The sequence below is a fragment of the Conger conger genome, chromosome 3, assembly GCF_963514075.1.
Source record: "Conger conger chromosome 3, fConCon1.1, whole genome shotgun sequence".
NCBI classification, from domain to species: Eukaryota; Metazoa; Chordata; class Actinopteri; order Anguilliformes; family Congridae; genus Conger; species Conger conger.
Window position 1 is genome coordinate 19,357,440 of NC_083762.1, and position 22,500 is coordinate 19,379,939.

Consider the following 22,500-nt stretch of genomic DNA (forward strand, 5'->3'; position numbering starts at 1 on the left):
TTCACTGAAGCACCACAACTCATCATTATTAGCAGTTCTTGACCGTCTCTCACTCTATTTATCTTTACAATATTTTGGCATTACAGGAAAACTACATCCAGTTAATTTTGTTTTTGAATATGCTCACCAATGTCCTTCCTTTCCAGGTCAGTTAGATGGGAGCAGCTGTGGACTTTACGTTTGTCTTTTTTCAAAAAGTATAATACTTGATAGTAATCAGTTAAATTGCAGTCCAAGTAAAATGCGAAAGGTTGTCCTAGATGACTTAACTTAAAATTAAATACTCATTAGAATTAGCCCGACAGTAAATCCTCGGTTTGTTTCCAAGTCCCATCTGTGTCCCTACTTATTCCCACTGCCATATTGTTGTTTTTTTCCCCCTTGTCTTCATCACAAGCATGCTGCAGCGCTACACCCCCCACATACTGCCCCAGGACCGCCACCTCCTTCATCTGCACCCTGCCAATCTCACACAAATTCAAAACCCATCACACAAACAAATTGTTCAGAATTAATTGTTAATTGTTTTATCTGACCCGTTGTCACCCGTAAGCCGGCCAGAGGAGGATGGGCCCCCCCACTTAAGTCTGGTTCCTCCCAAGGTTTCTTCCTTCTCCACCTTGGAAGTTTTTCCTTGCCACTGTTGCCTTAGGCTTGCTTTTGTGGGGGGAAAGGCTGGGGCTTGCTCTAAAGCTGTGTTTCTCAACTCTAGTCTTGCCAGAAGGTTTTTGTTGTAACCATAAACTGAAAGAACTAATTTAATAACTGAACCAATCATACCACCAAAAATGCCCTGAATTAAATAAATCAATTAATAAATTCCTGGTTGAGAAGCACTGCTCTAAAGCATGTACTGACTAATATAGCGTGAAATGTGCAACACAAATAAAGTTGATTTGACTTTAATTTCATTGTAAAGTTGCATGGTTTGGGTTTATTCCTAGGTATATAGGTCTATAATGAGCAGCTTGTGAATTGACAGTCTATAGCAATGAATGCCCACCCTGCACCTGACACACAGCAACAATTGCTCGGAACAGGATTTCACAGAAAGGACTGTTTAATATTAAAGATATGGGTCCAGCTAACAAATGTATACCCCCTTTCATTTTGAAACAATTTCTAGTTTTTGAATTATGAGCTATGGAAATGAGCTGCTTGTGAATTGACAGTCAATAGCAACGTATGGCCACCCCACACTAGAAACACAGCAACAATTGCTCGGAACAGGATTTTGCAGAAAGGACTGTAGATTATTAAAGATATGGGTCCAACTAACAAATGTATACCCCCTTTCATTTTGAAACAATTCATAGTTTTTGAGTTATGGGCTATGCAAATGAGCTGGTTGTGAATTGACAGTCAATGGCATTGCATGCCCTTACCACACTGTAAATACAGCAACAATTGCTCGGAACATGATTTTAGATAATAAATGTATAATTTTATATATATTATACATAGATTTAATGTATGCCCCTTCATATTTGGCAACATTTTTTTCAAACAGTAAGCAGGTATGCAAATGAGCAGTTATTGAACCGACAGGGTCAAGCAATTTATGCTTGGCCTACAATATAGTCACTAGTCAAATAGCAAGCTAGTTGCTTGCTGACTTGTATAAGTTCTATCAGCAATGAATTTAAACAATGGTAATTATGTGAGGAAGCGCAGCAAACGCGGTAACTATGTTCTCATTATTTAACGTTACTCAGCAGCTCTTATTTTGACGGAAAATCACAGGAAGTTGAAACCGGAACTTCTGTACAGGAAGTCTAATTGTTGCCAACTTCACGGAGCTTGTCTGACTGCAGGATGCGGATGAGGAAGAAATGCCTGCCAAAAGGAAGGGATGTCAGCAGGTGGGGTTTGATAGCCTTTGATTCAGTCTATATCTGTGTCTCAATCCACGTACTAGTCCACACTCAAGTCAACGTTCGGGAGTTCGCGCTTGGAGCACGAAAGTACGGTAGTTCACGACCCCATCCAGGCCCCCTTCTAAATGAGTCATGTTACAATTAAATGGTTGCAACTGTTATTTTCGAAGCCGTTATGTGCTTTAAAACTTAAGTTGCTATATGGAAAATCCAACGATAATGTCGCCTGCTGGCGGGCTGGTGTGAAACTTGAGTGGTGGCCGGCCAAACAGCTGAATGAATGAGTCAATTATGTTTTTCAGAAAACCAGCTCTGTAAGATCTTTTTTATTGTGAGAAAACTAGGGAACGTCGAATAACACAATTTTATATGCACTTCAATTCATCAAATTTTGAACCATTTAAGTAAAAATTACTTTTTTACTTAGTATTTGCTAATGCAAAATGGGACTGTCGCGTTGCGTAGCCTCAATGCTAATGTGATTATCATTTTATAGCACATAGTTCCATTCGCCGCCATGTACAGTATTTTGTTTACCAATGCCGCCACACTGCTCCAAATGCCCCCTAATGGTCAAAGTATAGCGCTGCATTCTTGTTTTCGTTCTATTGCAGTTGATAGAGGTGGTATGGCTTTCTCTCTCTATGGGAGTGGTCCTCATTCATGGTTCTGGAGAGCCGTAGGGTGTGCTAGCTTTTGTTGTTACTCACTTATTTGACCAATTAAAGCAGTTAATTAAAGTCACCTCACCTGGTTTCTTGGGACTGCATTGGTTGTTGATATTAAGTTGAAAACAAAAAACAGTACACCCTATTGCTCTCCAGAACCAGGAGTGAGGACCACTGCTCTGTGAGACACTGTTCTATTATTGCCTACGAACAAAGAGTTCCTATATTGTCTCTTCAAGTTTTAAACTTGGACTGTGCTTTCTTTGATGTGAATACTATCAGAGAGCACTTTGCACAATACCCACAGCCTTTGCAGGAGTATGGCAGATTGACAAACACACGCAGAAGTGCAGTACACCATATATTCAGAACATAAACTGGCTGAGTCTGCTTACATATGTAACCATGACTTTATTTTCAACTATGTTACATTCAGTCCTTGATCTCTTTACTCCGTCATCTCCTCCCATGACCATAACTTATTACTACGCTGATGAAACACAACTATTTCTCTCCATCCCCCCTCTGACACATGGTCTCAGTACACATCTCAGCTTGCTTACAAGTCATATCGAGCTGGATGACAAATAACTGGTACTGGACTGCAAACGTGCCGCTCTGAACATATCATGGCAGTTTGTTGGGCATGCGGATTCTTCCTATACAACACTCAGAGCTTTTTCACCTTTCTTGACAGTAGCCTGCAGGAGGGGGGGAGGGGGGGGGGGGATGATGATGCAAAACATAATCATTAGACATCCTATCCTCTAGTCCAGTGCAGAGTTTGAGAAGGTGAAAGTGTTTTTAACCATTTACACTTGTTGATGGGTGGCGTTGGCTGTCAAACCCCTCCTATGCCGCATCCTGCAGTCAGACGTACTTACCTTGCTGGCCTCCCTGCCCCCATCCTCAGATCTCCACAACCTATCCAGACTGCTGCCGCTCATCTAACCTACAATCTCTGCATACTCAGCCATGTCACGCCTGTCCTCATCTTCCTCTACTGTGCATCAAATTAAAAACCTGGAGCAAGCCCATGTTGCAGCTGTTATATATTCAAAAGATCATCAGACCCTGCACACCCCTCAGACCTTTCTGTTTGGCTGCCTCTGTCTGTCTGGCACCCCCCTCCCCTCACTGGTGCCCTGCACTTCCAGGTCATATCTCTGGTCTGTTCTGCCCCCTGGTGGTGGAATGAGCACCCCACTGCAGTCAGGACAGCAGAAACCTGCCCACCATCTGACCCATACTGAAGATTTGCCTCTTCAGACAGGCCTGCTGGGAATAATTCCCAAGCCTGGAACAAAGTTATTATTGCAGTATTCCTGGGCCAGAATATTTACCAGTTCACAGACCATATGACCACTCCACTTCCAAGGCCCAGGACAATGCACCAGTGTTTTTTGTATTTGTACTTTTTATTTGTCAGTACAGTGAACAGATTTCACTGTCCAAAAAACGCTGGATGAGCCTTTGATCCGCAGCTGTGCTACAGTGTTGGCTATATTTCATATTCACTCGTTTGCTCTGCTGGAACCCTAAGTCCATTCATAATTTATGAATCACACATTTCAACATCTCCTGGACTTTTTTTGAAAGAGGCTGTAATGACGCACATAGAATGAACTCTTTGTACTATTGCCACAAATAACCCAAAAAAACATTCACTGGATTGTGACCTGAGTCATATTGAAGTAAGAAGCGCATTGTGGTGATACAGTCAATAAGCACATCTAAGAGAATATAATTTTATAGGAAAAATACCAAAAAGCTGAGTTTTTAAAAAGTAGGCTAAATGTACAGACTTAAATGTTCATTTTGCTCATTAAACATACATATCAACCTGCACTGATCTGACATATGTAGCATCAGTTTTTATCAATAGTGATGTATTATTATAGTAAACAGCCAATTAAAAATCGGGGAGCTAGCCAACATGAAACTAACATGAAACTAAAACGTAAAGATTTGCATATCTGTCAAATATAGCTCAAGATAACCTACCTTTCATTTGAATGGTATTTATTTCAGGGCAGGGGGCAGCAATGCATACAAGTCAGGGATTTGAATGACCAATAGGTTTAATTTTAGAAAAATATAATGAATACGTATTGTGTGAATTCCATCAGAACACCCAGTGAAACCCACTACTTTTAGCACATTAGACAGATATGTAGATAGATTAGATTACTTTATTCATCCCCCATTTTCCACCACATCACCATATACACAAAATGCAAACATTAAATTCTCAATACCCCAAATACATTAAATCGTTGTAAAAAGCCTTTTCTTTCACGACTAACAACTGGAAACTGCCGTGAATCACTTAACAGTGTTCATTAAACAAGCTCCCTTTTTCTTGCTATTAGGGTGTAGGATAGCGGGATATGCCTCTATCCTACACCCTAATAGCAAGAAAAAGGGAGCTTGTTTAATGAACACTGTCTCTAAAGGTGTAATATGCATAGCCATTCTGATAACATTTGAAAAACCACACTACAAGGAATAATAGCGTTTCAAAGTGGAATCCGTTATTTTAGCCTATACATAGAAAGGGCCGGTACGTTTGACTAAAAATAGCTCCACTACGTCTGTCCAGAAAACTGGGCATTGAGACGGATAGTGGGTGGGGAGGAAATGGGAGGAGGGGAGGGCCGGGGGCTACTGTCGTCAGGTCTGACTCGACCACAGCCAGCTATGCCTACAAAAATGGTGACTGTTGTCTAAAAATAGTAGTGTTTCGGTCAGGGAGAGAAACTCCTCATCGAGTAACGACCCCTTTGTTCATTGAGCCATAGGTAGCTTTTTCAATTGGAACCTCTGGTTCAAGTGCGACCAGTTGTGCGCACGATTCTTAGCGGCTGCTGCTAAAGGAAACATTGTACCTCTACAACCATTGTACAGAGGTCCGCAAGGAAAAAAAATGTCAATGGCCGTTCGAGTGCTTCGACGTTCCTGTTATAATGCGTCTTGAGCCGGATCAGCCGTGTAAAACGGATTGTGGGCGGTAAAATGTAGCCTACGTTCATTAACATACAAGTTGCCTTGGAAGTCGCTTTCGATTCATTAAGTTTAATTTGAATAATTACTTGTGAGAAAACAGTATAATAACCTATACGCTTCTTACTTTTCTTAACCTAAACTTTAATGGATATTCATTCAAGGCTAGGGCTACTCTATGAGAAAAGTGCAAGTTAAAGATCAGCTAGTTACTGAATAAAAAGCAGTCTTTATTCAGAAGCCCAGTTGGAAATGTTATATATGTGTCCTTTCTGGCACTGTGAAGTGGCCATGACATCATTTTACAGACAGATCTCCATCACAAGTAGATCAGTGCAGGAAACCACCTCCTTTTCCTGTTTGGTCTATGATGTCAGTAGACCCTGAATAAATGAAGTCTTAGTGTTTTTACTGCAGCTAAGGTGGATGTTTTGTACATTTATTTCCATCGTTAAGGCTTTACTTCAGTGGGTATTGACCTAAATGTTAACTAGGCTCTAAAGTAGTGGTCTCAAAGTCAGTGCCGTGAAGGCCCTGTGTATGATGGTTTTTTCTTCCAGCCTCAGATCTTTATTATATAATTAGTTCAATTATTTTCTGTGTTATGGACCGAGGTTTGCACATAATGTATAAAGAGTGAAATTGTGTCATCTAAATACTATACAGGTTGCTTTAACGCAGTTAAATGCATATGGCTGAATTATTAATTGGAATCAATTAAAGTAGCATTAATTGGTTGGACTGAAAACCTGCATACACATGGCCCTCTGTGGTAATGAGTTGACCACTGCTCTAAAGATGTGGGAAGCTTACACCTAGTTATCATTCAAATCATTCATTGAAAACAGGCTCTGGGTAAACGGAGAAACCACAGAATGAAACACGGATATAAGAAATACACAGACACCGGGAATCAAACTACGAAACAAGGGGCACGGGCCGCGACACATTATGTCCTTCATTTATGATATGGCCAACTATGGTATGATTCTAGTAAAATTGGTGTTAGCACAAAGAACTCTTTAACGTTCTGCCAACATGTTTGATTGATAGCTATAACAGAAGGGGTTAAGGAGGTGCCACAGGTACCATTGTACCATACTATTTAAAGCTCTGTTCCACTTCATAAATGGTGTTTTTTTTTATACGTTATGATCCTCTAGTAGTGAAAACGGTTAAATCAACAATTAACACAGGTAATTAGATTTTAAAGAAGAAACTGAAATATATTTTTATGTGGCTGTATTTACTAAATGAATCTGGCTGACATGTGGTTATACTTCATTTAAGGTAATTTAAGGATCTGCAAGGACATTTGGGTCAGTATGCAGGGAACCCAGATTTTTTGGGGGTATTTCCACTTTCCACCTATATGTATATGAACACATGTACTCAACATATAAGTATATTTATATACACATGACAGTGCAGTTTGGAACATCATGTCTGAATATAAGGTTTTTGCTTGAATTAGAGAAAGAAGCGGAATCTGCAGTAAGTTTAACTTTGTATCAGCAACACGTGTACACACAGACCATCAGACACACGCCACAGTAATGTGTATAACATAAAAAATACTATACAATTATTCTAACAAATATCTATAATAGGCGGGCCTATTTAAAAACGTTATTATCACAACCTCCAAAATTCTGCCGCCATGACATTGTGTATGTTTGGCACCGTTCAGAAATTTGAGACGGAACAAATTTGGTCAAGATATCGACAGGCATTCAAATTCCACATGAGTTTTCCCAAAACTGCACCCAGATGTCCTCAAGTGTCCCCAAATCTCTCAAAATACAAAATGTCTGCATATCTTTTTGTCCAGACACATAAATGATCAGAAAAGCTTATTATGTAAAGAAAAGTAACCTTCATGTGTGTTTTCCAGACATAGACAGTGACCAACATGTGACTCACTGAGGCCAATGGACTCTTCGGCCTTTGCCGCTGAAGCTGATGTAACACTGAACAAAACATAAAATATCTCAGGAGTTAAGTCATGTAGAAGCTGGAAGCATAGTTTTGCATTGCATAGCTCACATTGCATATGTGAAACCAATTTAAAGAACATTTAAAGTGCTCATTAAGCTACAAAATAAAGATGTAGGCCTATATGCCTTCTTACATGCCTTTATAAAGGTGGTAGCAGTACAATCTAAATGTAATTTTATGTAAAGCATTTAATTTTTATACATGAGACCTAGTTATCTGACAGGATGTGTCAGTTCTGATGGGCATTTCAAGTTTATTTTTGATTGGCTTTGACCGCTGACCGGTAAACTGAGCTAAATGATCTCCAAAAGACAAATTGAAGTTTAATGGTCTTTAATTATGAACAATTGTTTCTAGTTAAAATTCATATTGAATCATAATTTTAAGAAAATAAATAAATTAATTAAATTTCTTAATTAAATTGAGAAAAATTAACAATCTCAACTGCCATAAATCCAAGGTAAACCCGTGCCAATATCACTGTAGCCTAATTGGCTGAAAACATTTAAAGTGACTGTAAAGGGACTGGATATAGTTGAAATAACCATACCATATCACAGAGTTATGTATCCACTACACATCCACCAAATATCTCTTCAAAGTAATGGCAATAACTATCATAACACACATTTCAAGTCAGACTTCAAATATGTATTGAAAACAATGTCAGGGTTGGAATGAAATTGATTTCTCTACTGTTGCTGATGCTTAATGCGTGCCATAATAATACCATGCAATGTAGTTTGAAGTCATTCACAGATTTTCCTTCTCAGTCACTTTAATATTTCAAGCTAGACCACAACTGCATAATCCCCTTATGCCAGTGAGCATGACTCTAGCAAAGGCAATTATGTTGCGTTCTTTAGCCAGGTACTTTAACTTTCTTCCATGAAAAAGCTGTATATGTAAGGGGCGACATTGGGCCAGGCGGTAAGAGCAGTCATCTGGCAATCGGAGGGTTGTCGGTTCGATCCAGAAATGTGTCCCTGAGCAAGACACCTAACCCTCAAATGTTCCTGATGAGCTGGTTGGTGCCTTGCATGGCACAATATAAATCAGTCAATATAAGGATGCAGATGGTCACAAAATAACTGCCATTACTCTCTTTGTATGCTAGCCTCTACCCATAAACAGTTAAATGAACATCTATTTGATTGTAGTAAAACAAACCGTTCTCATTGTTTTCCTTCATAAACAATCCATAGGCTGACTGCAGGATCGGCACGTAGGACAACCACACGGCATTCTAACAGCATAACCATATCCTGGGGAAGTTGTTTCTTGGGGCACTTACAGTAAGAACTCTGATGTTCAAAGCCGGTTCTTTGGCTGACAGCCAGGATTTGTCTGCAGCTGAAAGACTGTAGCACATTATGTGTAATTGATTTGTAAAAGGACAAAGATATTGGCAACACTTCAATCTGATTAACAGTAGACCAATGATGTACTTTGTGTTGTTCAAGGGATTAATTGTAGCTTGTTCTGGAGAAACAAGTTCCTTATTATGCTTTCCTATCAAGGAATGGCAAGTCTTGTCCACATTTCAATTAGCATGAGAATTGTGGTTTCAATCATCAGAGTCACCTCTATTGTTATTAAAACTGAATTTAACAGAAACTGGATTGATTGCTTTTAAAGCAGTCCCTGACCAAACTGGCACTTGTTGTAAAGTGAGTTAATACAGTACAGTAAGCTACAACAGAAAGAAACAGGAGAGATATGACAAGAGTAGTCCCTCAAAAATGTTTTTTTATTTTTATTTTTTAACTAGCTATCTCCAGAACTACCCTATATTATAATCATTTTCTGTTTTTGCTAACATTTATAATGTTATCTCATTGAAGTGGGTGTGGCGACGGTCACCCAGGAAGTAGGCAGGAGACAGCTTCGGACCTGTAGCATTTGAGCCTGTTATTTGTTAAGATGATAAAAATGTCATGCATAATGCAGCATGTTTTATTATGATGTATGTCAACGTATGACATATTAATTCAACAAAGAAAAATGTTTTAAATATGTATCTTTTTTACATTTTATAATTTTGCGACTGCCCCGAATCCTTCCTTTTTTATGGGACTACTGGCTCTCATGTCATATAAGATATTCCATATGAAAAGGTAAAGGAACACTAGAAACAATGTGAAAATGTCTGAATGCTATGACCTGTAAATTAAGTCTTTGTGTTTATGAGTTCATGCTGTGTCCCAAATTATCTAATGTGGTTCCCATATTACCAAACCCGAAGGGAAAAAAAAGATTTTGGGTGAGTGATTACAAAATAGTTTGCTATACATTCACATATCACAATTTGGCCTATGTGTATAAATAGCTAAGAACAGGAGGATTGTAAGCATGTGCAGTGTTATGGGTATCTTACTGAAACTGGTGGTAAGGGCAGACTCAGAACCTGAATTTACAAAAACTGTCCCAAATACCTGAATTCCCTCTACCCCTCCCTACCTTTCCCGACAATACTACATTACTAAACAAACTACAGGTGTTAGGTTCCTGTGTCTTTGTTTTTAAACTATTTCACTCGATGCTATCTCGAATTGCTGTAGCCTACATGCCAACTTCCAATCCTTTCTCCTCCCACTGCCTCGACATAGCCTATCCTGCCCTTGCAGCTTATTTTGGTAAAAAAAACTCCTTCTCTTTCCCGAAACAGGCGTACGCGCTCACAGAAAGAAGCTCGCTCTGCTTGCATGTCTTGGGGGCGCGACCAAAGTGCACAAAAAGCGGCGTGGTCTCATTCAAGTTAAACAGAGAGTTGAACAGACGTTTTCTGTCGTACAGGTTTGTGCTACTCGAGAAGTGCTATTCGACAAAAAGCAAGATTTGGAAAGGAGGAAATATTTAGGCTACTTGCGACGTGGCAGAGTAAACGACATTATTTTGTTTTTATAATTCTAAATGCCGCTTGTATGTGGCACATAACATGCGGCGATGAATACGTGAAAAAAAGAAAAGTTTTTGTACGGAGAATTTCAAACAAAGTCGGCGATTTGAGGCTGAACGTCGTGGTTTTAAGAGAAAGTGGTTTCTGTACATTTTTAAAGCGCGAGAGTACTGTGTAGACTCTTCGACCAGTTCAACCAAGGCACGCCGGACGCTTGCTGAAACACCGTTTGCATGAAAGGACGTCAAGGTAAATCACGCTTATTCTGGTCATTTTAATTAATCAGAAGAAAAGATAGGCTATGCCTGTGGCTCGTCATCAGTATTAAGCAGTATAATCTCACTGTTTCTGTTTTGGAACACCATATTAACGGACGGAAAAATGGATAGAACGAGTGTAAGAAATGAACAACTAGCTGGGCTGCCAACTTGCAAACTGTTTTTCTTATTCTAAAAAAAAAAAAAATCTATATGGGTATTTATGCAGTGAATACGCGATTCCTTTAAAAACTACCTGTGAAATGTATCCGCTCTGAAAGACGCATTTCCTTAGTGTATTCATTTGTCAGACTCGGTATCGGGAGCTAATGCCTGGAAGGAAAATATACCTTGTATAGAACAGTTTGATTGGATGTCAGACATTTAATTTTAGTATTCGGTGATGTTGAGTCCTGTACGTTTCTGACTATGTGCGCGGATGGGGGATGCTACATGTTATGTGCAAGATAACTCAAATTAATGGAATTGTTTCAAATGTGCTATTTGCGCGATGGTTATTAAAATACTTAACTAAATCTGTAATTCCCCAATACTCGGACTTGGAACATCACGACATTTTTAATGGATTTTCAAATAGCAACTTGATCATGTAATCCCTTTCCTTTTCCATTCAATAAAGTTTGAGTGGTATCCGTAGCCGTAATGTTTCACAAGTTAGTGCTTAGTTCACACCTTTTTATACCTTCAAACTTCTTTATACCTCTTTCCTAGTAGCCTATATCAGTCTGTCACTAAAGCTTTGCTCACATCTACTTGTCCTTTTATTGAGTCAGTAATGGACAATTTGTTTTTCAAATTGTGCAGTTCATGGTGCTTCCTAGCAGAGCATATGAAGTTTATGAGTTTAGCATTAAGGAAAAACGTTGGATTCTTTGTTTCAAGATTGCTTTGGTTATCTGGTACTGCCTATCTAAGTATATTTTCTAAGAATTAACGGATGGGTAACTCTTTGAATGCTGCTTGGATAGCTAGCCCAGGGCTCAAATCACAGTGTGTCTGGGTACACCGATTCCGTGGTCCTTTTCTGATTCTGAAAGGAATATTTCTGTGCCAGCCTATATTCTGCAACAATGCCTCTCTCTTGCTCTGAGGGGATCTGTGGTTGAAGGATAGATATCAGAATCAGAATCACTTTATTCGCCAAGTAGTTTTCACATACAAGGAATTTGCTGTGGTTAGTGGGTGCATGCAGACAAAAGAATAATACAAAAAAAAAGTAGAAACATAGATATAAAGTAAAGTGGGATGTAAATATAATTTTTTTTTTTAAATAAATATTTACAATACAAGATGATACTGAGGCGGGGTATGTGAAGTATTATTAAAGTGCAAAATCTAAAGTCTATGGGGGCGGGATATTCTATATTGATATAGAATTGGAGGGATCTGCTGTGCATTCAGAAAGTAGAACGTCACATAAAATGGTAGAGGTGAAGTCCAATGGTTGACCTGTCATCCCTTTTGCAAAATGTTAAAAACATATTCAGGCTATTGTTGAATGATTTATTTAAAAATAATAATTTGATGGCTTTTTAAATCTGCATGCTTGCAGATGGAAAGAGTGAAAATCCATCCATATAAGATGGGGTTTCACTCTGTCTGTGTGTGCTGTGTATGCTATTGTCTTGAGGAAAAGAACAGTTGTGGGGGGGGGGGTAGGTAAAGCTGTTTCCTGAGGGGTGATGTCATGTAACAATGGGGAACATCGCAGAAACAGTCGGCGGTACTGGCCAAAGCATGATCTGAAGCAGGGTGAATATAATGGGCCTCGAACAACAAAGGGGAAAAAATAGGTTCTGCACAATGGCTTTTTCCCAAAAATCACACTGTGTACCAGAAATGTTTTCAGGAAAGCATGACAAAGGATGATTAACATTCAATACAGCTGTTTTTCAAAACGGTGGTATGGGGACTGTTTTTTTTACATTTCATTTCATCACTTATTTTAATCTACTGACCTGAATGTCAAGAGACTTCTGGTGAGTGTCTTGAAGTCACAATTGTGTATGTTTGATTGCTCTGCATCCTGCCTTGGATGTGTCAGTAAGCTCCAGTCAGTGAAGGTCACCATTCCAAAGGCATCAAAGATGCCCACTGCTGCATTCCTGTAGATCTACCTCCCTGTTCTTGGCCCATTCTCATGCTTTAACTCATTGGAAAGGGAAAGTAATCTTAGGCAATAGAAGGTACAGCCAGCCTAGTTAATATTTTATGGCTCCCTGCTAAATTTACAGACAGTGGAAAACAAATATTCCCCACAAATGCGTCATGGGGGTAACTGATCCACAGGTGACACACAACACTCACATCGCTCCATTTTTCCATTAGGAACGGCCTGCCCATGTGCCACTTTAATTAATCCTGATTAACACACAATGCCTAAAGAGTCTTAGTAGTCCTACAGGTAATATGAATACGAGACAAAACATCCTGTAATTCATAAGCCCTTTGTGGCTTGGAATAGCAGTACTCATTTTGAATAGTTTTTCAATGAGTAAATCCATCTATTGCAATGAAGCTGGTTTTGCCTTTCGCTTTTCACCCAAAAAATAAATGACATGGCTGACTGGTTGGATTTTGAGTCAGCCGACCCCTGTTGCTACTCCGACTGTTCAGTCTGCAGGGGCCTTCACAGGTCAGTGCACTAGCTCATTTGCCCTTTGGAGCAGCAGAAGCATGACTGTACACTGAAACTTATCCCTTAACTTCCAACTATGGTCACAGCTCCAAAATGAACAATTGGCAATAGAAAATGCAAGGTATGACTATTACTACTGAATTGGCTCCAGTCCAGCACAAATTTATTTTGAATGGGGGAATAAGAGCTAGGTTTCAAAGCAGGCTGACATAGCAGGCTGGGGTATCATTGATTAGTAATATAATTGATGTATGTACAATTATGCTCAAATTAACTCATGTATGGTCTACTTGAAATTCACTAAGTCAATAGACCACCAATTTACTCGTATGCAGTGCACCAATGTACCAGCATGTGGTCGTACTTTGAGTGCATAGTATAGAGAAAGTATATATAGAGAAAGTATATATCGCATTTCTTTTTTGTGTAGGACTGGGTCGAAGAGTATTTTAGTTTAATATCTCTGTTTGTTTCTTATCTCAGGTCTGGCAAGTGAATGCAACTCTTTGGGAGGCTGGATACAAGTGAAAAACAGGGAGACCAAACAATTTCTCCGGATAGGAATCCCATCCCATACTGACTTGAGCCGACCATGTCTCTGGGCACATTTCACCTGATGCAGACGTTGAAGAACTCTCCCGCCGTGATCCGGCGCCACTTCCGCCGTGACCGCACCGAAAGCCTGTCCCACGGCGATCCACTTTTCAAGGTGCACTACTTGGGCACCGCAAAAATCTTCTCCTTGGACCGGGACCAGGCCCAAGATGCCATCAACCGTCTGCTGGATGGTGCTCCGGGTAAGCTGAGAAAGGAGCACGCCCTGGTGGTGCGTCCACGCTACGTGGAGGTGAAGGAGATCAGCACGGGCCGGCAACTGACCAAGACGTACCTGCAGGACATCGCGTACTGCGCGGCGGACACGGCCCGCCCCAACGTCTTCCTGTACATCTGCAAGCAGCACAGCCAGCAGCTGCAGTGCCGGGTGTTCTGGTGCAACCGGGCTGAGCGTGCCAAGGACATGACCGCCTGCCTGGCTCACTCCTTCCAGCGGGCGCTCAATGACTGGCAGGATGGACCCTCGCCCACTCAAGGAGAGAGACCGCGGGCCAAGGGCGAAGAGCTACCAGGTGCTAACAACCCCACGTTGAGGAGCTCCACGCTGCCGGCCAGTCTTGGGAAAGGTAAGGGTGTTGGGAGGAGTGGTTTTGGAATGTGAAGGGCATTTGCCAATGGGAGTAGTCTGGGCTGTCGTTCTCTAGCCGATTTTTGAGCATAAGTCACAATCTGAAGTATTTTACAATTTTAATAGTCCTACAGGTGGATGTTCAGCACACACGACACAATGGGATATTGAAGTGTTATCAGTAAAATGCTATCTAAAATTAGTGTATTTTATGTAACTTATAACTGTTTAAGAGAGTGAGGTGTGAACAGTCTGAGAACTATCCCACTGAACCCATGTCCACTGTTTTGGTGACAGTTCGCTGGCGGGCGAGGAGCTCTGCATCCCGCAGTCCCCTTCGAGGAATCACGAGGAGGGGCTCTGCCTCTGACAGTGGGCTCTGGCACTGAACGGGCATCAGCCGGCCTGCTGCGAAAGACCAGCCCCATAGTAAACATTTTGAGGGGAACGGGACCACAGCTGAATTACACAGGACTTTCTGAACTTCTGATCTCTTCCAAGGCAGAGAATGCGGCTGAAATGTCCTAATTTTGGGGCACGATGGGTACTGGCCATCGTGCAGAGGAGCAGGGCAGCCTTTGGAAACTGATCTGATGAAGACAGGATTGACAAACTTCAGCTTAGACTTTTCAGCAATCTGTGCCACACTACTGAGTGCATTCCAAAAGTCAGACCGCAAACCCTCATTTATAAGAAGCAAAGTTTCTTAAGTCAGACAGCCAGATTGTTGCATTCCACTGAATTTTTATTTCATTTTATTTTTAAAGTATCTTTTGTTTTTATAAGCTTTCCACTCAGCCTTGGAATTCACAGGGGCGTTTTTGGAAGATGACTGAGGGCAGCAACACATCGCATTAGTACTTTGGAGGAGTTCAGGAGTATTTTGAGGAAGAGGAGAGAGCAGTGAGCACGGTCATTCTAACCAGTACACTAAATGACTACAACTTGGGCATTGACATATACTGCAGTTGATATTTTAGGTCACTATTTAAAGGTGGATAGAATGAAAATAGGCTGAGCTTCATATTGAAAAGTACTATTTCATGCCACACTACACTGGTCCTTAAGTAATTAGATTGAGTTGTCGCTATAAATATTATTGTTTTAATTTTTTAATCCTTCTGTTTTTGTACAGTTTACAGAGACCTAGGTTTGTTTCATAGGTTCTTGCTTATTTGTTATTTATTTATATGGTATAATTATATATACACTAGGTAAAGCCAGAATTAAGACTGAGTACCCTTGTCTACTGTGCTGGCAATATCTCAGTGCAGCTGTCGTTTTACAGTTTTTAATCCTGTTTTTGTTTTTGTTTTGTTTCTTTTTGAGGCATTGGGAAGTTAGACTACCAGACTAGACTTGTGTTCAGGATGCGTGTGCAGCATGACGTAAATCTGTGTGGAATGTGCTGTGCACCTGCGTTCCACTGAGGGTGGTTTATATGCCAGCTTCTTTCCCCTGCACAACCGCATACCTTCCTGATGTGTGGAATATTCATTTGCCAAAAATGGTCTACTCATGCCACTTCAGGCTGATTTCCTGGCAGTGATGAAGCTTTGAGGCAACTTAAATGAACTCATTCTTCATGTTCTGTTTGGGTAATATGTTATTTTCAAGAGGGTTGAACAGTGTGGCGGTGAAACTGGAAATCTTTTCTTTGATGGGACCAATCTTCAGTGTATTACAATCTGTTACCTAGGGGAAATGGCTTGTATTAATTGCACTGTGTAGATCTGTTGTCTTCTCAAGAGGTCACCCAATATGCTTGTTTTATTTATTGGACTGGCAAATATTGTGAATAAACTAATGCTTTTTTAAAAAAGACATTTTAATTTATTATTCTTGTTCTACAATTGGCACAACTCTTATTCTGGAGTGTAGTTGCCAACATCAAGGTTTTTAATGTTTAGAAATGTTGATCTCATGATTTATATGTGTTGAATACATGTTTAAATATGCATTTTATGAAACCGTAAACATTTATACAGAAATCAAGGCTATTGTGTGAGTACGCCTGCTTGTGTGCAGAATAATCAGGATAAAGGTTAACTTCTAAAAGACAGAGAAACAATACCTCTACTACTTCACATGACTGGTAGTCATTGCATTTTGCAATTGGTTATGAAGATCTATTGAAAAATTCTCACTTTGCACTTCACTTCTAATCTGCAGGCATATTATAGGTCTTTAAGGTAGAACTGCAGAATTACAGTGCAGTCCGCTAGTATTTGGACAAGGACACATTTTTTGTTTTCACTCTACCCCCTCCAGCAAGTAAACGGTTGAAATAAAACTATGCAGTTAACGTGCAGACTTTAAAGTGTGTGTTTTTACAACCACATTGGAGGAATTGCAACCCTTTTATACAGTCCCTGCCATTTTAGGGATCAAAAGTAATTGGACAAATGAACACAAACGTAAAGTCATCATATTCAATATTTCATTGCAAAGCTTTTGCAATCAGTGACTACCTGAAGTGTACAACCCATAGACATCACCAGATGCTGGGTATCTTCCCTGGTGATGCTCTGCCAGGCCTGTACTGCAACTCTTCAGCTCCTGCTTATTTTCATTCAATTAATTCACTGATTTCATCCAATCAGTTTTGATGTATTTGCTTGCATCTGAGCAGACTGTGTTTCTATATACAGTACGTTGGCATTCATCCTGCTGCTGCTGTCAGCAGTGACATCATCAGTGAACAGATTTGAGCCAGTTCCAGTGGCAGCCAAACATGCCCAACACTACCTCCACCATGTTAGACAGATGAGGTGGCATGCTTTGGATCTTCTCATCTCATCTGTCTATAACACTTTGTTCCAGAACCTTTTGATGGAGGTTTTTGCAAACTGTAACCTGGCCATTCTATTCTTGAGGCTTGCCAGGGGTTTTCATCTTGTGGTGAACCCTCAGAGGTTATGCTGATGTAGTCTTCTGGTCATGGTCGTCTGACACATCTACACCTCCTAGAGCGTGTTGAAGAGTTGATCTTGATCTGTTGAACAGTTACAAAGGGATTTTTCTTCACCATTCAAATGATTATTCTGTCATCCATTACACTGGTCTTCCATGGTTCCAGTGCGTTCTTGCTTCTTAATTTACCAAACCGTTAATAGTGATGCTCCTAACTCTTCGGCTATGATTTACTCTAATTTTCCTGCCTAATGATGGCCTGCTTTACTGCCATTGACATTTCTTTGGTCCTCATGTTGAGAAACAACAACCTGGTGGTAGACTCCAAATGAGGATAGCTCTTATGTATGAACTAATAATGGAACTTAACACATGTCTCCAAGAAAAATTGGATTGGCAATTGTCCAGTAACTTTGTTGATTGGGGGGGGGGGGCTGTCTGAATTGTAGTTCCTACATGGTTCACCGAATATGGATGTGAAAACACAAAGCTGAAATTCTGCACTTTAAGAAAAACACGTGTCACTGTCCAATGACTTACAGACTGCATTGTAAGTTGTTGGGACATAAAACTTGGAATGAACACTTTTTATTCTCTGTTGATGATCTTATTATTCTCACAAACACAATCACCTATACTGTTTAAGGAGCTGGTGCTGGTATCGGAATGGCTTAATGTGAGGGCTAATTCCACAGACTGGTGACCATCCCCTACCCCAGGGGTCCATGCTGTCACGTTGGTCACTGTTCTTCAGACGGGCCCTGCTCCACACTCAGAGCTTCACTTCTTAGGCGCTGCACCTCCCAGAGGGCCTGTACATGGAGACGTCTCAGGGAGTCCACCTCCTCCACAACTGAGTGAGATAGGTTTATATCATTACACAATTACCGGGAGTATGTGATTATTATTTACATTACAAGAGTAGCTATGTTTGATAAGGATATTCCATAATTCCATAGTTGGCCTGAAATCTACATTTGCAAAGCCATTGGATGTTATCAGAGAATGTCATGGTTACATAGGTACGTGTAAGGTGTACTGTGCTGAGTAATGTTCATAACATGAGAGAGGTTCGTGATTTTGAAACAATTCAGTTGTATCCACCTTTCCAGTAGAATGGTTCCTCCTGGTTGCACTGGACAACAAGCATCTCCAAAAAGTTTATGAGCGCCCCTGAGACCAGGAATTGCTCCGAGAGGGGAAGAGTTTGAAGGTAGCGCATGTCCAGGGAGAAGGGGTTGGCAGGAGGAGGAATGGTACAAAGACAGACTAGTTCACTCACTACATCCCACACCCTTGTCCCTGCAAGAGAGGAGAGCGGAGGGAAGGAATAAAGATACAGCAAAGCCACGTATCTTTATCCTGCCTGCTGCTTTGTTACAGCTTTCAAAGTGGACAGGAAGGGCTTTTTTAAACCCTTGCCTGGTATTCTGTTCAAAGAAAGGTCAATCAATAAAATTGTATGAATCATTAAAAACTAAGCTCACATATTAGGCCTGTTGCAACATTTCACATGAATAAATACAAATAAATAATTATGCTTTGGTCTTACAGAGCTCTGCAAACTCTAGAGACTGGTATGTGTGTAAAAATCAGATCAGCAGTTTCTGAGATATTGAAACCACCCTGTCTGGCACCAACAATTATTCCATGGTCAAAGTCACCTCCCCTTTCTGACATTTGGTCTGAAAAACTGAACCTCTTGACCATGTCTGCATGCTTTTATGCATTTAGTTTCTGCCACACTATTGGCTGATTGAATATTTGCATTAACAAGCTGGTGTACAGGTCTGGGGGCGGCCTGTAGCGTAGTGGTTAAGGTAAATGGCCGGGACACGCAAGGATCCTGGTGTAGCCACAATAAGATCCGCACAGCCGTTGGGCCCTTGAGCAAGGCCCTTAACCCTGCATTGGTCCCAGGGAGGATTGTCTCCTGCTTAGTCTAATCAACTGTACGTCGCTCTGGATAAGAGCATCTGCCAAATGCCAATAATGTAATGTAATGTCAACCTAATAAAGCGCTCAGTGAGTGTATATTCTCTTCAAATGCATCTCAAGATTTTCTACGCACAAGAAAGATATCTTTATTTTTGGGAGAAATGTTTCCCATTGAATTGGACAATTTGAGGAAATGGTGAGTGAATCCAGATGAAGAAGGGGGAAAACGTGAAGACAAAGCTAAACAATGTTTCTGAAATTACTGTGACTAACCTTGTGAGCCCCAGTCTGTGATTGACTTGAGCTTCATGGGTGTGTCTCTAACCATCGAGTCTGTCCCTCCAATGTTCACCAGGCGCTCATGATTAGACCGAATCCAGGCATAGGGTCTGCCATACTTTGCATAGCCAGCCAATAGGAAAAGAGTGCAGTTTATTTCCTGCATGATCAGAAAGGGACACCTTTCTTCAATGGACAATGTTTCAACTTTCAGTGGAAACATTGTGACAAGATTGTAAATATGTTCTTACAGGTACAGCTATCTCCCGCTCACTGGGGGATGCTGGGAGTAGATGGGCTTCATTGCAACTGAAGAGAGAAAAGGTAGAAAGGGTTGAAATTCTGTATTTTTATGCATGCATGGGGATACCTGTGTCTGTGTGTGTGTGTGTGTGTGTGTGTGTGTGTGTGTGTGTGTGTGTGTGTGTGAGAGCCAGAGCTGGGTCAAATAATTATTGGAAATGTTTAGCCACCAGTAAAATTCCAGAATATCACTGAGAATAAAAAAGACAGAATTTCTCTAGTTTTCAGAACAAAATGATTTAATATGAAAAGACATGTTTTGCTCAGTAGTTTTGCTCTTTGTCATTCTTAGGTTCTGCATGAATCCCATAACATGTTAATGGCATCTGTAACCGGTAAAAAAAAGAAATAGAGTAATGTACCCAGGTGTACCCTGGTGTATGTTGGTGTGGGCATGCATATTCAAATTCTTGTTTCCACTGACCTGCTGGCCTGCTGTGGTGGTCCCTGCATGGGCTGGACTCCAGAGAGAGGAGAGCTGGCTGCACTGCTGCTGCTGCTGCCGGCAGTGGAACTGCTGAAGGAGGATGCCATTGAAACTGGGAACCCAGGGGAGTGCCATCCCTGCAGGAGGAGGGAGCACAGAGACACACAAATAAAAGCACACATGCATACACACACGTTGTCAGGACAGGTTGTAAAAAATAAATAAAAACAATCCAACTAATAAATATTTACCATGTCCTCGTTCACGATGGTCAGCAACAGCTCCTCTCTCCCTCTCAGCCAAGGCTGGAAATAGCGAAAACCCTGGACAGAAATTGACAGAAAGGGAATAGAAGGGTGAAAAGGCAGATAATTTCCCCCTATCGTCCAATAGAGATGTAGATGATGGTAAATGGTTGGCATTTATATAGCGCCTTTATCCAAAGTGCTGTACAATTGATGCTTCTCATTCACCCATTCATACACACTCACACACCGATGGCGATTGGCTGCCATGCAGGGTGCCGACCAGCTCGTCAGGAGCATTTGGGGGTTAGGTGTCTTGCTCAGGGACACTTCGACACAGCCCGGGCGGGGGATCGAACCGGCAACCCTCCGACTGCCAGACAACTGCTCTTACTGCCTGAGCCATGTCGCCACGACCACGAAGATGATAATGCTGTAGGCTTTACATACATTCTATGGGTTTCCAAAGGTTTTCAAATCAATTCAAATCCATATCCATGCAGCTTCCAATGGGAATATTGGGGTCAATGTGGATTTGGGTTACTATTCCAAATTACAGAATGATTAGGCCAGGTGTGGTGAGCATCCTGGCGCAAAATGGCTGCTGTTGCATCACCCAGATAGGTGCTACACATTGGTGGTGGTTGAGGCAAGTTTTTCCCTCACTGTAAAGCACTATATAAATGTAACAATCGATCTATCTAGAAAAAGATTATCTAATAAAGATTGCATATGAGCATGTGAGCTGTGCAATTTTGTATGAGATCACACCTGCAGGGAGCCCAGCATAGCCAGGTCAGAAAGAAAATTCTGGAGTCTCCTCTTCTGCTCCTTCTCCCACTTCTACAAACACAAACCAATAAATAAAACAATGTTTTAAAACATACTCAGGTTTCTGGTCTTGACTGTAAAATGTGGCCGAAATTAGTTGATTCTCATTTTAATGGCCAGCTATACAATTCAACTTATCTAAGTGCACGTTATTTAGAAGCAATAGGCCTACTTATTAACCATTCCTTATCTAGGCAGGCACTTTAAACCTAACGACACATGAACACTGCATAGGCACTGTCCGCCCGTTGTCTCACATCAACGTAGCGCCATTATAGTTCACCATTGCACGTAATATCGCACTACTGAAGTAGTCAATAGCATGTAACAGGAACACATTGATCAACGAATGGTAATAACATGTGCTGTCTCTGGAGAATTCGCAACACATTTTGCAGGACTGTCAGCTGTCATCATAGATTGCCATCGATTTTAAAGCTATTTCATACGCATTTAGAAATAATATTTTTACTTACATAACTGGAGGTCATATCGTTTCGGTAGGCTGTTATTCTACAATGGAGAAATGTTCACAGCATGTTGTTTACTTGTGAAATCTGCAAGCATCCGTTTATGCTACGGTGCTACGGCGCGCACTGGCGCTCCCATTCGCATTAATTGTCTCGCACCGTTCTTCTTCCTCTGGCCTCTCTGAGTTGGCCATGCATATATACTTCTTTCTTATTTCTCATTCACTGCTCCATTAATCGATACATGTACGTAACATTATTATTTGTATTTTAATGTTGGGCTATGCGCTACGCCTGCTCTTGTCACACGCTCTTCTTGCAAGGGATCATCTACGTTGTATCCTTTACATGAAAAAACGAACACATTTGTCATTTCCTTTTCTACTAAAACGTATCGCATGCAAAATTACGAGGATGTGTCGAAGTAAAAACATACACATGTTTACCTGATTATGTCTGAAACACATGTATATACTTTATTTAATGTGTTTATGCGTCATCTTAGCACCCGGAACTCTACGCCCCCTAGGATCTGCAAACCGGGGTCACA

The 22,500-nt window shown here is 40.8% G+C and overlaps 2 protein-coding genes across 5 annotated transcripts; one reads left to right on the plus strand and one right to left on the minus strand.

The window, feature by feature from the left end:
- Positions 1 to 10,237: 10,237 nt before the first annotated feature.
- si:dkey-19b23.8 (uncharacterized) lies at positions 10,238 to 16,366 on the plus strand. Its single transcript, XM_061235914.1, has 3 exons — positions 10,238 to 10,694; positions 13,845 to 14,542; positions 14,842 to 16,366. The coding sequence occupies exons 2-3, from the start codon at positions 13,954 to 13,956 to the stop codon at positions 14,931 to 14,933; spliced, it is 681 nt and encodes a 226-aa protein (XP_061091898.1). The 5' UTR covers positions 10,238 to 10,694; positions 13,845 to 13,953; the 3' UTR covers positions 14,934 to 16,366.
- Positions 16,367 to 16,892: 526 nt separating this feature from the next.
- Positions 16,893 to 22,486, minus strand: si:dkey-19b23.7 (uncharacterized). 4 transcript variants are annotated; one of them, XM_061235911.1, is made up of 9 exons: positions 22,397 to 22,486; positions 21,957 to 21,993; positions 21,421 to 21,492; positions 20,656 to 20,727; positions 20,402 to 20,541; positions 19,926 to 19,983; positions 19,669 to 19,834; positions 18,562 to 18,759; positions 16,893 to 18,310 (listed from the first exon to the last, which is right to left on the minus strand). In XM_061235911.1, the coding sequence occupies exons 2-9, from the start codon at positions 21,969 to 21,971 to the stop codon at positions 18,198 to 18,200; spliced, it is 834 nt and encodes a 277-aa protein (XP_061091895.1). In that variant the 5' UTR covers positions 21,972 to 21,993; positions 22,397 to 22,486; the 3' UTR covers positions 16,893 to 18,197. The 4 variants fall into 4 exon arrangements, with proteins under 4 accessions (XP_061091895.1, XP_061091894.1, XP_061091897.1 ...); XM_061235910.1 differs by lacking the exon at positions 22,397 to 22,486 and having other exon boundaries at positions 16,893 to 17,539; positions 18,172 to 18,310; positions 21,957 to 22,390; XM_061235913.1 differs by lacking the exon at positions 22,397 to 22,486 and having other exon boundaries at positions 19,669 to 19,792; positions 21,957 to 22,390.
- Between the last annotated feature and the right edge of the window lie 14 nt (positions 22,487 to 22,500).

Bases quoted from the DNA above. Each gene is read 5' to 3' on its own strand.
- si:dkey-19b23.8 (XM_061235914.1), top strand. From the start codon at position 13,954: ATGTCTCTGGGCACATTTCACCTGATGCAGACGTTGAAGAACTCTCCC. The intron at 14,543-14,841 runs GTAAGGGTGTTG...TTTTGGTGACAG, and splicing joins GCCGGCCAGTCTTGGGAAAG to TTCGCTGGCGGGCGAGGAGC.
- si:dkey-19b23.7 (XM_061235911.1), bottom strand. The intron at 20,728-21,420 runs GTGTGATCTCAT...ATTTCTGTCCAG, and splicing joins CTATGCTGGGCTCCCTGCAG to GGTTTTCGCTATTTCCAGCC. The intron at 19,984-20,401 runs GTCAGTGGAAAC...TTCTCTCTTCAG, and splicing joins CCACCACAGCAGGCCAGCAG to TTGCAATGAAGCCCATCTAC.